General features: G+C 38.2%; 4 protein-coding genes across 6 annotated transcripts; 2 read left to right on the top strand and 2 right to left on the bottom strand.

Moving 5' to 3' along the window:
• Positions 1-40: 40 nt before the first annotated feature.
• Positions 41-1,805, bottom strand: LOC130505740 (transmembrane 9 superfamily member 1-like; the record flags this gene model as incomplete). The annotated part of the gene is made up of 6 exons (XM_057000333.1): positions 1,716-1,805; positions 1,263-1,455; positions 1,058-1,162; positions 433-530; positions 207-359; positions 41-97 (listed from the first exon to the last, which is right to left on the bottom strand). Coding segments are annotated over exons 1-6 (696 nt in total), but the record flags the coding sequence as incomplete, so codon positions are not given.
• A 437-nt stretch (positions 1,806-2,242) lies between these two features.
• On the top strand, positions 2,243-4,493 carry LOC108854461 (serine/threonine-protein kinase SRK2A). The gene is made up of 8 exons (XM_018628060.2): positions 2,243-2,664; positions 2,764-2,940; positions 3,020-3,073; positions 3,157-3,249; positions 3,351-3,443; positions 3,542-3,646; positions 3,739-3,837; positions 3,929-4,493. The coding sequence occupies exons 1-8, from the start codon at positions 2,545-2,547 to the stop codon at positions 4,259-4,261; spliced, it is 1,074 nt and encodes a 357-aa protein (XP_018483562.1). The 5' UTR covers positions 2,243-2,544; the 3' UTR covers positions 4,262-4,493.
• Positions 4,494-4,769: 276 nt separating this feature from the next.
• On the bottom strand, positions 4,770-7,700 carry LOC108823767 (pentatricopeptide repeat-containing protein At1g10910, chloroplastic). Its single transcript, XM_018597082.2, has 9 exons — positions 7,368-7,700; positions 7,204-7,288; positions 6,869-7,132; positions 6,365-6,772; positions 6,082-6,181; positions 5,662-5,981; positions 5,416-5,592; positions 5,206-5,334; positions 4,770-5,129 (listed from the first exon to the last, which is right to left on the bottom strand). Exons 1-9 carry the CDS (start codon positions 7,643-7,645, stop codon positions 4,875-4,877), a joined length of 2,016 nt encoding a protein of 671 aa, XP_018452584.1. The 5' UTR covers positions 7,646-7,700; the 3' UTR covers positions 4,770-4,874.
• A 3,087-nt stretch (positions 7,701-10,787) lies between these two features.
• On the top strand, positions 10,788-14,554 carry LOC130494684 (phosphatidylinositol 4-phosphate 5-kinase 7-like). 3 transcript variants are annotated; one of them, XM_057000336.1, is made up of 10 exons: positions 10,788-10,984; positions 11,294-11,398; positions 11,488-12,513; positions 12,596-12,763; positions 12,873-13,038; positions 13,159-13,269; positions 13,361-13,548; positions 13,656-13,810; positions 13,898-14,063; positions 14,150-14,554. In XM_057000336.1, exons 2-10 carry the CDS (start codon positions 11,388-11,390, stop codon positions 14,427-14,429), a joined length of 2,271 nt encoding a protein of 756 aa, XP_056856316.1. In that variant the 5' UTR covers positions 10,788-10,984; positions 11,294-11,387; the 3' UTR covers positions 14,430-14,554. The 3 variants fall into 3 exon arrangements, with proteins under 3 accessions (XP_056856316.1, XP_056856315.1, XP_056856314.1); XM_057000335.1 differs by having other exon boundaries at positions 11,485-12,513; XM_057000334.1 differs by having other exon boundaries at positions 11,482-12,513.
• Positions 14,555-15,060: the final 506 nt, after the last annotated feature.

Here is a 15,060-nt window from a genome sequence, read left to right as displayed (position 1 = left end):
CGTAATCATTTCTGAGAGTTCTCATCAATATCATTGAGACCAGACCAGTGAGAAAAATAACCATCATGAACGAGTTAAAGATGGAGAACCAATGGATCTGCAAAAAGGAGAAAAAAAAACTATAAAGCTTGAACAAACATTATAAAGAGATGAACACACTGTGAAACTGTGAACCAATCACAATCAAAGACAAAGCAAAAAGTTACCTGGTGCTCGAAGAATGGATAATCCAAATATACATCAAAACGGCGGGCAAATGTGACATTAGTTGGAATCCATTGAACAGAATACGTCAGATCAACTGTCCTCCCGGCTTCCAATGGCCTTGGGTTGTCTTGAGTGAGATTAACATGAATGATCTATAAAAGTAAATTAATAAGATCGCTGCACATGATGTTCACATTATTGCTTAATGCATTAGTGACAACCGACCTGGTCTTTGTTGTATTTGACAATAATGTTCTTATGTGTGTAGAGGACATGTTTGGCGTTTTCACCATTTTTGTCAGAATGCAGCTCACCAACGAATCCTACAATAACGATGAGACAGTATTAATACAATCTATAACTAAAACAGAAAATAATTAATTTTGGGATATTACAAGTAAAAAATATAAAAGCTCGTACCCCACAAAGGCAGATCATCTGAAGTTAGAACCACCCGATGAAAGTCCACGCAAATCAGATGCCACCCAAAAAAAAAAAGTTGTGAGAAATAAGGTTAGCGATTGAAACAAGTTACCTTTCCAGGTCTATCACTATGAAAAATAGTAAAATTACATATCCTACAACTTCTATGATGTAAAAGATACTGTTAACATCGTGAAAATCCAATAGAGGGTTGTTTACGTTTGCATGATTAAAATGTAACATAAAAATGATATAGAATGCTATAGAAAAAGAAAAGGTCTTGAAAGGCAAACTAAGCAAATAAAAACATTATAAACTTTACAGAGTAGAAAACCGCTAGATGTTTTTCTCTGAAGAAAATAAAAATATTTGGTTACAAGCTAGTACAGCAGCAAAATATGTACAAGGGAAAGTGAAACATGCATACCCATAAAGAACTCAAACCAGTAGCTAGATTCGATGGCATCTTTAAAATGCTCGACTTTAGGTTCATCGAGTTCAAGCTGACAGATAACCTTCCTGTCAACATTTTCTGTGGAAAAATAAAACAAAACAAAAGAGATAAATGTAACTGTAACTAGAACACAGCTAAGATAACTAGTAGGTTAAAGATGGGGGAATCAAAAACATACTCAAGAACTTAATGGGGATCTCGCTGTCAATGAGCTCATTGCCACCAAGAACTTCACCAAGACCACCCCATTTGTGAACATCGTTTTGAGAGGGGCGGCAAAAGGGAAGACTGTAATAGTTGTAGGTTTCTTGTGGATTGTTATATGGCCCAACTTTGTTCACCCACAGTGTAACCTGCTCATCCGCTTGATACTGGAAACACACAAAAATAAAAACAAAAAACAAAAACATTGACTTTGACAGAAACGTATAAATGATCTCTGATTATTCATAAAGAAGCCTAAGTCACAAAGAATCAACAGGAGTGGAGCTCCAGGATCCGACCCACCCGGAAAAGAACAGAACAACTCACAAACACCATGCAAAAAAATCACGAGATCTACAGACACATTACTCGATTCGAGCTGTATGAATAAAACTGAATGTCAGGCACAAGGAGATCCGAGTATAACCTTGTGATCTGAATCGGAGGCGAGAGAGGATGCGAAAATAGAAACGAGGAGAAGTAATACGGCGGCGGTGGAGGAAGAGGAAGACGGCATCGCGAAACCCGGCGGACGATCAGATCTGAGGAAGACGGAGACGGTGATGAGAATGCGTTAAGATAAGACCAATGAGTAGGATCGATTGATCTGATTCAAATTGGCGTATAATGAGAATACAGTGTCAGCTCTCTCTCGTTTCTCGGTAACGAGCGATCGAGAAAGGGAGAGAGACCAGACAGAGAAGAGAACACAGTGTTGTTGATGTTTGGTAGAGATCCTCTCAGTGTAACGCATTGGGTAATAAAAAGCTCATAACTCGTTATCAAATCAGTTAACTGGGCCTTGTTTGTTACTTTAAAGGCCCATATAAATTATTTTTTTGAGCACCAAAGGCCCAAATAAAAACTAGAGTGAATGGAATTTATTAGGATGGTAACTTGAGGGTCCCACTTTGTTAAAAAAAGGAAGCATCATGAGAGGAGAGATTCTTCCTTCATTCTCATTCTCATTCTCATTCTCATTCTGATCATCATTTATTATTGTCTGAAGGAAAAAAAGACGACGATTCTTACCTTTGGCTTCAAACCTCAAATCAGCTTTCAATCATCGTTATCGCTTTCCTTTTTCTCTGCGAATCACGAGATCTCGGAATCGCATCCGTGATTGTTTTTTTTGGTCCTTGTTCACGATTTTCACGTTAAATTGTCGTCTGTGCTTTTTTTAGCGGGTAGGAGGGGAAGCTGAATTTCAAACGAGAATTCTGTAGATTTTTTTTTTTTTGGGTTTTGGGTTAAAGATGGAGAAGTACGAGCTGGTGAAAGACATAGGAGCTGGGAATTTCGGAGTGGCGAGACTCATGAAGGTCAAAGACTCTAAGGAACTTGTTGCCATGAAGTACATCGAGCGTGGCCCCAAGGTCCCCCCCTCTCACTCCTCTCTGCAATCACTGATTAGCTTTAGCTAATTGTAGTGCTAATTCTGAGAGCATTAGGATTTGTTGTTGTTGGGATAACAGATTGATGAGAATGTGGCGAGAGAGATCATCAATCACAGATCACTTCGCCATCCTAATATAATCCGCTTTAAGGAGGTGGTGTTGACGCCAACTCATCTTGCCATTGCCATGGAATATGCTGCTGGTGGTGAACTTTTCCAGCGTATTTGCGCTGCTGGAAGATTCAGTGAGGATGAGGTCAGCTTCGAACAGAAGAATATAAAAAACATGCGAATCTTCTTCTTATAATGGTCCCTTTTCTCTTTTTTTTTTCCAGGCGAGATACTTCTTCCAGCAGCTTATATCAGGTGTTAGCTATTGTCATGCTATGGTAAGGCTGAGACATGAGTTCCGGAAGTTTGTAAAATCCCTTAGGTGTTTGAGCTCAACACTTCGTTTATTAATCTTGTGCAGCAAATATGCCACCGAGATCTGAAGCTCGAGAATACACTCCTGGATGGTAGTCCTGCTCCACGTCTCAAAATATGTGATTTTGGTTATTCCAAGGTCTCTGTCATTATACCAAGTTCTCCCCTTTTATATGAGATCCTCTTTTCTTTTTTCCTTCCCCCATTGTCGTAAAAGCATTGTTATTCTTCCTTTTGTAGTCCTCTCTACTGCACTCGAGGCCCAAATCAACTGTTGGAACTCCAGCATATATTGCACCTGAGGTCCTTTCTCGCAGAGAATATGATGGCAAGGTACTCTTCCTGCTATTTGACTCTTAGTCAATCAGGACATCATTGCTCGTTGCAATGAGTGTACATAAGATCTCTTCTTTCTTTTTTTTCTCTTTCAGATGGCTGATGTGTGGTCTTGTGGTGTAACTCTTTATGTCATGCTTGTTGGAGCATACCCTTTTGAAGACCAAGAAGACCCCAAAAACTTCAGGAAAACAATACAAGTAAGCTTTCTTCTTCTGAGCCATATATCTCGCGGGAACTATGCTGCCTGCCTGCCTCTTGTTCATCAATGTGTGATCTTGTTGTTGTACAGAAAATCATGGCTGTTCAGTACAAAATCCCGGACTACGTCCACATCTCACCAGATTGCAAACATCTCCTTTCCCGTATATTTGTGGCCAACTCACTCAAGGTATACACATCAAATCAAATGAGCTCCAAAATGTTTTATAAAAAGATGGTTTTGTGTGACAATTGAGCTTACGTTGTTGTTGTTGTGGCAGAGGATAACCATTGCAGAAATCAAGAAACACCCATGGTTCACCAAGAACTTGCCAAGGGAACTCACAGAGACAGCTCAAGCTGCATTATTCAAGAAAGAGAACCCAACCTTCTCCCTCCAGACCGCTGAAGAGATCATGAAGATAGTGGATGACGCCAAAACGCCTCCCCCTGTTTCCCGTTCCATAGGAGGTTTTGGCTGGGGAGGAGAGGGAGATTCAGAGGGGAAAGAAGAAGAGGAAGAGGTGGAGGAAGAGGAAGAGGAAGACGACGAAGATGAATATGATAAGACTGTAAAGCAAGCACACGCAAGTGGAGAAGTGAAACTCAGTTGATTTTTTTTTTAATTTTATGTCTATGTAAGAAAGAAGTTGCCGTTGGTTTGCTGAAACGTAAAAGTATCTGCTTTCTTTTTTGTCTTTGCCAATTACAATGCTTTGGTTTGGGTTTTTGAAAGATTTGTAAAATTCGCAGTATAAGAAGAAGAGAGGTTGATTATGAGTTCTGTCTACAGGGTATGAACAATGTGACCTCATCTTGTAAATTAGATTTTTGTTTTCGTGTTCATACTCGTGTTTTCTCTCTTGCTGAATTTTATCTGCAAAGGTAGAGTAGAGAGAGAGACTATGTCTAGTTCAGAGATTACAGTATTTCAAACGTAACGTTTCACCCACAAAAGTCAATGCTTCTTTTTCTTATTCTTTATTCATTTCTTGTCGAATACTAGTCTTCCTTCTTCCTCATTTCGGGCGACTAACTGGTGCTGTATTGGGACTGAGAGACTACGAAGAAGAGGAAGTGAATCATTGGAGTTTTTGGTTTCTGCTTTGCGTAACAGGAAACTTCTTGTTGGTCTAATGAAATATATTTATGTAAAGCGCATCTACAAAATGTTTCTCTCTCTTATCTACTCCGTGAAACAAAAAGTACATACATCTATTACATTTCTTATTTACCTCTCTGCCCTCTACTAAACTTCGGCTCAGATCGAGATTTTACCATCGTCCTTGACACGAAATGATGCTTAGACAAGATCTCCGCGATGAGCTGCCGACCAAAGAAATGAGATTGCTTAAGAATAAGGTTTCTTGTCGAGGAGTCAACAACATATCCTTGACCAGGCATCCATTGTAGTAGTTGAAGAAGCAATTCCTTTTTATCTGGCTGTGAAATGTATCGTGCAATCGCAACCTCAAACTGAACCTATAAAAACAGAAGCATATAGTTCAACTGTAATGTCTTTGCAAACAAAACGTGTGTTCCTGGTTGATTTATTTACCTGATCGATTTTGTGGCCAGAACCATGCAAGACCTTCAGAACATCGTTCACTAAATTAATATTCCCAGAGGCCATAAAAGCTCTGCAAAATCTCTTCAAAGTAGGCTGTGAGATCACCTTTGCATTGTCCTGATACAGAGTTTTGGCTTCACGCAATATACCAAATGTTTAATAAAAAAAAAAAAGAAACTAAGAGAGGGGTTTCAAAACCTTCACTATAACGTATGCGTCTTTAAGAAGTTTCCCATGGATTAGAGTGTGGAGAATTTTCTCATGCAGATCTTTGCATATAGTTCTTTTGCTGTACCTCAGCATATTGTACACTGAGAATGCCTCTGAATGAGCTCTAATTTTACCGAGATGGTATATCAAGGACGAACAAAGTTCCTGCAGATTTACAACATAAGACATTTTGATAACTACTACTAAGAAAATGCAATGATGCTAGTTAGTTACCTCCTCAAGACGGTGGCCTTTACTGTGCATGTCAAGCAAGGTTTGGTACGCGAGCAGGTGCAGTTTCTCCCTGATGAAATATTTGATCAAGATATGGAAAGTGTTATAGTCGGGACTAACGGCTTCCTCGTCCATCTTCTTCATCATTCGCATCACACTTTCCATTTCTCCTGCTCTGCAATACGCGCAGAGCATCGTGTTCAGCATAACCAAGTCGCATTTTTCGTAAGTGGTCTCGGAGTCCCTCGCAAGTTGTTTTGCCTCCTCGAAGCGCTTGCTTCTGCATAGAGCAGCTATCATAATGCTGTTTGCATAGCCATCTGCAGTGATTCATAAAATTAACGCAAGCAACCGATGGAAGAGTAAAGAATGAGAAACATGAAAGCTAACTAACTAGTCATCACATAAAAATAAACATACCAGATTTAACGCCTTTCCTTTTCATATCATCAAAGATTGTCTTTGCTTCTTCTAACTTCCCCGTCTTTGAAAGGCCATCCATCAACATACAATATGGCATCTAGAGAACAAGATCATTTTAACGTACCATAAGAAAATTGCAGCCTATAAAGAAACACTATATGAGATTCAATCAATACGAGCCTATAAGCAATGTTTTCTATCATGTAATTATGTAAAGAATTACACATTTGCAGACAGGTTTATATTTACCCTTTTCTATAGAATATATAGAGAGCTTTACCTCGTTATCGGCGTAGCCTGCAGATTCAAGTTCAGAGAGTAATTCTCTTGACCTTTCAAACAAACCTCCTTTAATATACACCTTTAGTAAAGTTGTCATCATCACCTTGTTAGGCACTAATCCTACTGATTTCATCTCGGTCATCAGCTCATCAGCTTTCTTGTAATCCCCTTTCCAAGAATAAGAATTGAGCAAGGAGCTGTAATGATAAATGTTTGTCGAATGACCTTCAGCTTTCATCTGCGTGATAAAGCTCTCAGCTTCTTCACATCGACCGTTCGAAGCACAGATGGCTAAGACAGTCCCGTACATCACACCGTCCATCTTTATCCCATTACGTGGCAGCTCTCCGACGAGTTCCATAGCCTTAGGGAACCCATTTTTCACCTTGATGAAACCTGCAAGCAGCTAAATAGACATCAAAGAAGAAAGAAAAAAAAAACATATTATAGAAACTATACACACACAAAAAAATGTTGCATTTGCATATAATAATGACATTACCGTATTGTATGTAACAACATCTGGTTTAAGACCATCTCGCTTCATCTGATCAAACAACTTGATGCAGCTGTCAAGCTTCCCGTTCTTGACCAGACAGCTGAGGATGGAGTTACATATATAGACATTGGTTTTGGTAGTAGACTCGTCAGGGATGCTTTGGTATATTTCCAGAGCCTTTGAGACGCTTTTAGCTCCAACGAACTTGATGCAGCTGCTGTATGTTGAATCACTAACTTTTCCATTTTGTTGCATCCAATCAAATAGCTGCCCCCAAAAAAACACAATAAAAATTAACATTTTTAAAATCTTTTATGTTTCAGTTAAACCGAGTTAACCTGTATAAGGTCATGCCAGCGTCCGGAGATTCCAAAATCACGGAGAATCACGTTCAAGTCTTGAACTTTAACAACTCTAGCTAATCTGCAGAGAGGCTATGGAGTATAATTAAGTGGACAAGAGAGAGAGAAGCAAAAAGACTAAAGAGAGAAGCTTTACTTACCTCTGCAGAGAGGAGAGGAAGTCAGGGGACTGTTCGATTTCAGAGATTGCGGATTTTCTCGTCAGGAAGGATTTGGAGTGAGGCTTTGTGCGTGGAGGTTGTTGTGCTGCTGCTACTACGGCCGCCGGTGGTTTCGCGACGGTGGTCGCCGCCGTAGGTGTTGTGAGAGTTCGTACGGAGACGACGGTGGAGTGGGGGAGATGGGGAGAGGGACGAGGGTTGGTGTTGAAGAGATGACGAGGACAGCGTTGTTCGAAGCCGAGAACTGGCGTCTCCATGTTTCTTCTTCTTCGAGCAAGCTACTTACTACCTACGGGAGCAAAGAGTATCTTACCGGAACTGTGTTTCAGTCGAGTCGTGTTTCACGAGATCAAGCGGGCTTTCTGTTTCGGCCTCTTGGGCTTTAAACATGACTTAAGGAGTGATTGTACAACGGGCCTTACTGTTGGTTCATCATGCGTATTACTTTGTGTTTTTTTTTAACAGGAAAACAAAATTTGTAGGTTTCCAAGTTACATTAAAAGTTAAAACCACTAAGTTAATAAACCACTGTTACATTAAGACCTAGGGTTATACTGACATTTTTCAATAAGATGTATTTTTCCTTATAATTTATGGAAGAGTAACATTTTTTCTAACCTATTTTCTAAACTATATATGTATTGGAGAAGATAGGAAATAAAGAAATGAGATTCTTGGGAACGAACCGTACGGCAGGAACCGACAAGGAGCAGCACAGCCCCACTCCTACTTCTCTTCATACGTTTCGTGACACCCACTTCACCACTTTTCTCACTTTTCATCATCAACCTCTTCTTTTTCTTTAAAAACAATCATCAACCTCTTCTTAAATATCTATTCCAATTCCATTTTGTTCTTCTTTCGTAGTGAGATACTTTAATGTCATTGCAATTGCTTATTTAGTCCCGAAGCAATTTTGATATATATCGAAGTTGATTTAAAAAGGCACTATATATATATATATGATTCATATTAAATGGAAATTATTCTAATTAATCATGTTGAGACTTTGCAAAATTTGCAATTCTAGTTCATGCCATTGGAATACTGTATTTTGCATTATACTGTAGCATATGCATGCTAATTATATAAAGAAAACATTGTGGTTAATTTCTTTTAAAAGGTGAATTTATGCATATCGATCATTAAATTACTATCAGACGTTTATTTCATATATGAGTTGGAACCTTACTCTCCCGACCTCAAAATGATATTTTGATCATGAGTTAGTTTTTGGACGAATATATTGAAGTGGTACGTGTATAAATCCTCAATAGAAAAAAACAATTCATAAATGCAAAAGCAAACAGATAAAAAAAATTAACAAGCGATGTAAAGGGGTCCATGTTTAATTAGAAAAAGGACAGCAATAAAAAAACCAGGATCCTATCATGCATGGTTTGTCTTGTTCGGTTGTGTTGTCATAATTCACGAAGTCGCCGTCCCTTTTAATAGCACCGCACAACATCGTTGTCGTTTTTTGTTTCCTTTTTTTTTTATCAAATCGTTGTCGTTCTTTGTTCATATTTTATTTTCTATATTTTCCCACGTCAACATCGTTCATAGCTAAATTTAGTTATATATTTGAAAACCTTCAGCAGAAAAATATATCTGGTCGGGCTTTCTTATTTACTTAGATAACTAGATCTGATCCTGGCCGGTGCAAATGTCGTCTAATTCTTTTATACAGATTTTTTATTTGGTTTCTAAAATCTATATTTGAAGAAGTATCGGAGAAGTAAGATACATAAACAGAAGATCTTTTTTTGCAGCTGATTTTAGAAGAGACTTTTGTTTTTTTTTTGTTTTTTTTTTTGAAAAAAAAGAAGAGACTTTTGTTCTACTGTCATTCTTCACAAAATCCTGAGCGCTAGGAGTGGTCAACTTTAATTTATTTGTCTACATCAAGTACTTTGATTTATTTGTTCTCTGGGTCGTGCGTGCTATGATTTATTTCAACGTAAAACCTCGTGCATGTAAATATGATGATCAACATGGTTGAACTTTTTTGTTGCTTTTGTCATCTTTTCTTTTTGGTTGAAACATTTTTTCGTTTCGTCTCACATTCAATTGAGTTATATTCTATTGAAAAGTATAATTATTGTTCAACTATTCTAAGATTTTTTTTTGTTGGGCTTAAACGTCAAAATGAATTGGTTAAACATTTACAAGTGTTTTAAACTTTCCAATGTTTTTTGAAATGCAACGTATATTATTCATGAACGCGTATGTAACTCTACAAAACACTTTTTTTGCGATACAACCCATGCAGTAACTATATTTTGAGGAAATAGTACCGGTGTTTCTTGGGAATAAAGCTTTTATTCGGTGGAGAGCCTTGCGAATATTATAAGCCTATTCAGACAAGCGTATAAATCCCAAATATAAAACTGTTTCCAATGGATTACATTCCCTTCTATTATTCGTGAAAATACGTTTTGATATGAGTATGTTATATGGGATCAGTAATTAACGAACGTCGTTCGAATCAAATATGGATTTGATTATTTGAACCTCTGGATGATTTGACAGTTGTATAATTCTATACGATAACATAGATTATCCAAACTAATAATTGATCTGGCCTAAACATTAGTTAGATAACTTAAATAAATTATTGATTGGTTTGACCGTAACGCATCTGAGTAAACAAACTCATTTCGTTACTATATACTATGGATACTAGTCCTTAAAAAAGGTATTTGTAATAAATTGGTTGTTGGACGTATCAGAGATCTCACATTATTTTAGTATGTTCACATTATGTATACTAACAAATTCGATTTTCGCAGTTGGAAGAATCGAAGTACACGCTAATCATCAAAACATGAAGATTACTAGGTGTTATTATCATTTTAGAAATAAACAACTGGAATAAAATGGTTAAGGATCTCTAGATTAAATATATATATATATATTGAAAGAGTTTCACCATCCGCCATTGTACTACAAATCATTTGACTATAAAATTTCATGCTGATAATTAAAATACAATTAAGAATATTAGTTTTAATTTAAGTAGTGTTTTGCCAATATACTAAGTTACGAACCCCAACGAATCACACTGTTTGAAAACCAAGCGAAATTTAAATCTGCTACCTCGAAGAAAGATATTAGCAATATAATAAAAACAACTGCATTTTTTTTTTTTGGTGCGAATGTTAAATAACAACTGAAAATTTGCAATTTAGTGATTTGTTTTCTTGATGCAAACTATATCATAAAGAAAACTTACATATATTGTTGTTGTTGTCAGATTTTTTTATTAAAGAAAATTTTAACAAAGAAAAAGACTTTTTATGTACTTATTTGAAATATGTGCCCATCATTTATATGAACCAGTCAATATATTAATAAAAGATTTTCTTAAACAGAAGAGAGAGAGAAGAAAAAAACATGTCGCATAAATTCGCTAAAAAAGGAAAAAGAAAAGAGAAGCTGTTTTTTTTTGGACAAAAGAGAAGCTGGTTTGAATGGAACATAGGTGCATGCGGGAAACATAAATATTTTACAGTAACTCAGAATCAATTCTCAAACCTCTTTGCTCAATCTTTGGGTTTCCTCTTTCTTCTTGTCTCTTGTTAAGATTCGTCTGGGTGAGTACTCTGCGTATTTGGGTGTTTTCCTGAGTTTAATTTTGTTTTTTTTTTTTTCCTTTTTTCTCCGTCAAAACTATGAATCGTCATGTTCTGAGATTCAAGCTTGAGACTTGTGTGTATTAGTTAATCGAATGATTTAGCTCTCTATCTCTGTTTTCAATCTATTTGTTTGGATAATGAAATTTGAATGGAGCAGCTCTTTTGTCCTTGTATGGATTTGGTTGAGTACTGTTTGACTTTCTGAGTATTTTGATCAATCCTACGAGTTCCTGATTGCAAAAATTTGATCTTTTATTTCTCCTACAGAAAAAAAAAAGTGGACCTTGTGCTCAAGAAGACAGCTTTAAACATCATTTTGTAAAAGGGGATGAAACAGATGTTCTTGTATCACTAAGCCGAGATGGATACAAGGTGTTGACAAAAACTGAGACATCATTATTATTCGTTTCCTAGCTTAGCTTGTTAAAGGTTTGATACTTTCTTTTTGTGTGTAGTAGTAGTATCCTCAGCCCTCCTGGAGAAAGAGAGTTCTCAAACGGTGATTTCTACTCCGGTGAAGTCAAAGGACTGCTTCCACACGGTAAAGGAAAATACTCGTGGTCAGATGGAACCGTCTACGAGGGAGACTGGGACCAAGGCAAAATCTCCGGCAAAGGCAAGCTCACCTGGTCATCCGGAGCTAAATACCAAGGAGACTTCTCCGGCGGCTACCTCCACGGTATCGGCACCATGACTTCGCCAGACGAGTCTGTTTACAGCGGAGCGTGGAGGATGAACGTGAGGCACGGTCTAGGGAGGAAAGAGTACTGCAACTCCGATCTCTACGACGGTTCTTGGAAAGAAGGGTCGCAGGAAGGGCGTGGCAGCTACTCTTGGACCAACGGGAACAGGTACATAGGGAGCTGGAAGAAAGGTAAGATGTGTGGGAGAGGGGTGATGAGATGGGGGGATGGTGATCTTTTCGACGGGTTTTGGTTGAACGGGTCTAGACACGGCTCTGGTGTTTACAAGTTTGCTGATGGGTCTTTGTACTTTGGGACGTGGTCTCGTGGCGTTAAAGACGGGAAAGGGATCTTTTACCCTGCTGGGAGTAAGCATCCTTCTTTAAAGAAGTGGTGCCGCTCGCTCGAGTACGATGACACTGGGAAGTTTGTGCTCTCTCGTAGTAACTCCTCGATGGGTGTTGATGAGATAAGGAGTCTGAGCAATGTGAGTCGAAGTCTTTCCATGAATACTTTAGCCTCTGATCATCCAAGAGACTTGACATCCAAGTCTGCGAGGACTTTTGGGTCGGCAAGGCAAAGCGAGGGGGGACAGGATAAGAACCGTATCGCTTACGAGAGGGAGTACATGCAAGGAGTTTTGATTAGAGAGAGTGTGATCACGAGTTCTGTTGACAGGTCGCTCAAGATTAGACCACCTTCTTCAACAGCTCTTAGTAAACAAGTCAGTGCGAGGACTTTCATGACGTTTCTTACCGGGGAACATAATTATCATCTGATGCTTAATCTCCAACTTGGTATCAGGTAAAACTATATCTACACCCTAAAAAGTCTAATGACCATTACATATGTCAATCAACACAAGAACTCATTGGAAGTTTTATAGGTATACTGTGGGGAAAATCACACCAGTGCCAAGGCGAGAGGTACGTGGTTCTGACTTTGGTAAGAAGGCCAGAACGGTTATGTTCTTCCCCAGAGACGGCTCTAATCTTACGCCTCCGCACAAATCTATCGACTTCTCTTGGAAAGACTATTGTCCTATGGTTTTCAGGTAAAGACAGATTTTTTCAAGCATATAAGATTTACCAAAATAATAAATGATTGGTTTGTTCATTTAAATTGATATTATGTACTTTTTTTTTTCCAATGAAATGTGTTAGGAATTTGAGGGAAATGTTCAAGTTAGATGCTGCAGAGTACATGATGTCTATATGTGGTGATGATGGGCTGACAGAGATTTGTTCCCCTGGTAAAAGTGGCAGTATCTTCTACCTTTCTCACGACGACAGATTTGTCATCAAGACATTAAAACAATCTGAGTTGAAGGTTTTGAACTAACTGACACACAAAAAAAAAGCTGTGATTTGATTCTTGCTTCTCTTCAACCAGCCATAGTGGTTTTTGGAAAGATTCTTAACATCCAGCTTTTTTTTTTTTGGTTTATAGGTTCTACTCAAAATGTTGCCAAGGTACTATAAACATGTAGGGGACCATGAGAACACACTTATAACCAAATTCTTTGGAGTTCATAGGATAACACTCAAGTGGGGGAAAAAGGTTACCCTTAACCTTTTATTCCTTAAGGTTATTTCATTGTGTTTCCACCTTTTATTTGTAAAATGAGTTTTTTTTTTTGGTGTTTTGATAGGTACGCTTTGTGGTCATGGGAAACATGTTTTGCACAGAGCTGAAGATTCATCGTCGATATGATCTTAAGGGTTCATCACAAGGGAGGTTTACTGAAAAGATTAAAATCCAAGAAAAGACAACCTTGAAAGATCTTGATCTTGCTTATGAATTTCATATGGACAAGCTGTTAAGGGAAGCACTCTTCAAGTGAGCGCTTGTATCTTCTTCTTCCTGAAATCGCTTACAGTTTCTTGGTGCATTAATCTTAAGCATTTGAGAGTTTCTAATTGTTTGTGGAACCTCCTTGTTGGCAGGCAAATTTATTTGGACTGTGCGTTCTTGGAATCTCTACAGATCATTGACTACAGTCTTTTACTGGGATTACATTTTAGAGCTCCCGGGCAGCTTAACGATATCCTTGAGCCTCCTAACGCAATCTCAGATCAAGAGAGCGTTTCCTCTGTAGACGGTAGGTGTCAGTGTATCAAGAAGATATCTAGTAGTGTCCTAATGATAAGGTCTTAAGACACTTACCGTTTCATATTTTTATTTTCAGTTGGTGTGACTCAAGAACTCTCCATTCCACCAAAAGGATTGCTACTGGTGACTCACGAACCCAACTCCGTGAGTACTGCACCAGGTCCTCACATCAGAGGAAGCACACTCAGAGCATTTTCCGTTGGAGAGCAAGAAGTTGATCTCATTCTTCCTGGAACCGCAAGGTTTACTTACTTCCTTCTCTTTGCTTTCTTCATTTAACCATGCTTTATAGCTTAACAATGTCACTGCATCTACTGTCCTTTGTTAGGCTGCGGGTACAGTTAGGAGTGAACATGCCGGCTCAAGCTCACCACAAGCTTGATGAGGACAAGGAAGAGTCTGCCACAATTGAGCTCTTTGAAGTATACGACGTGGTTGTGTACATGGGAATCATAGATATTCTACAGGAGTATAACACCAAGAAGAAAGTGGAGCATAAATGCAAGTCTTTGCAGTATGATCCCTTGACAATATCTGTGACCGAACCCACCATTTACTCAAAACGCTTTGTCAATTTTCTACATAAGGTATTCCCTGAAGGGATGTAGGACTCCAAAAACAAAAACAAAAAATCATTCTTCTTCCATTTAAGATCATCTAGTTTTCTCTTAATACTTCTCTATACATTTGACATTGAAAAACCTCACTGTGAATGAATGTTTTGTAAATTTTTTATGTGCAATGAATGTGCCTCAAAGATGATGCTTTTATTGCATTTTGCAACACAGACTGGAATGGATGTTACTGGGTCATTCGCTTTATAACTCGGTATGTATTAAAATTACAAATCGAGAAACTAAGCTAGAAGAACTACAGGATAATAAAAGGGTGGTTTAAGCTCCAACAAATAATCATAAAGCATCTTTGAGAGAAAGAAGCACATATCATCACAACAGAACCATTTTCATTTTGTTTTTCATCCATTCACTTGGAGCTTAAGGCAAAGGATAGTTTAGGGCGTGATTTTTTTTACCCAACAGTTTCATCTGTTTCAGACGTTCTTCTTCCTCTTCTGCTTTCTTCTTTCGCATTGCTTCTTCCTTCTGTCTTTGCCGCTCCTCCAGCTCCCGATAACGTTCCTCCTCTTTCCTTTGCCTCTCCATTGCTTCTTTTAGCTGAGCTTCTTCTACTTTCTCCTGTTCTCCTCCTCTATTCTCGACATCTCTTCTTTCCCTTGTT

This window comes from Raphanus sativus, unplaced genomic scaffold, assembly GCF_000801105.2.
Source record: "Raphanus sativus cultivar WK10039 unplaced genomic scaffold, ASM80110v3 Scaffold2545, whole genome shotgun sequence".
In the NCBI taxonomy this organism is placed as follows: Eukaryota; Viridiplantae; Streptophyta; class Magnoliopsida; order Brassicales; family Brassicaceae; genus Raphanus; species Raphanus sativus.
Note: the sequence above shows the minus strand (reverse complement) of the source record. Positions and strands in the feature narration are given on the sequence as shown.

Bases quoted from the DNA above. Each gene is read 5' to 3' on its own strand.
- LOC108854461 (XM_018628060.2), top strand. From the start codon at position 2,545: ATGGAGAAGTACGAGCTGGTGAAAGACATAGGAGCTGGGAATTTCGGA. The intron at 2,665-2,763 runs GTCCCCCCCTCT...TTGGGATAACAG, and splicing joins ACATCGAGCGTGGCCCCAAG to ATTGATGAGAATGTGGCGAG. The intron at 3,250-3,350 runs GTCTCTGTCATT...TTCCTTTTGTAG, and splicing joins GTGATTTTGGTTATTCCAAG to TCCTCTCTACTGCACTCGAG.
- LOC108823767 (XM_018597082.2), bottom strand. From the start codon at position 7,645: ATGGAGACGCCAGTTCTCGGCTTCGAACAACGCTGTCCTCGTCATCTC. The intron at 6,773-6,868 runs GTAATGTCATTA...ATGTCTATTTAG, and splicing joins ATGTTGTTACATACAATACG to CTGCTTGCAGGTTTCATCAA. The intron at 5,982-6,081 runs GTATGTTTATTT...GAATCACTGCAG, and splicing joins AAGGAAAGGCGTTAAATCTG to ATGGCTATGCAAACAGCATT.
- LOC130494684 (XM_057000334.1), top strand. The intron at 12,764-12,872 runs GTAAAGACAGAT...GAAATGTGTTAG, and splicing joins TATTGTCCTATGGTTTTCAG to GAATTTGAGGGAAATGTTCA. The intron at 13,549-13,655 runs GTGAGCGCTTGT...CCTTGTTGGCAG, and splicing joins TTAAGGGAAGCACTCTTCAA to GCAAATTTATTTGGACTGTG.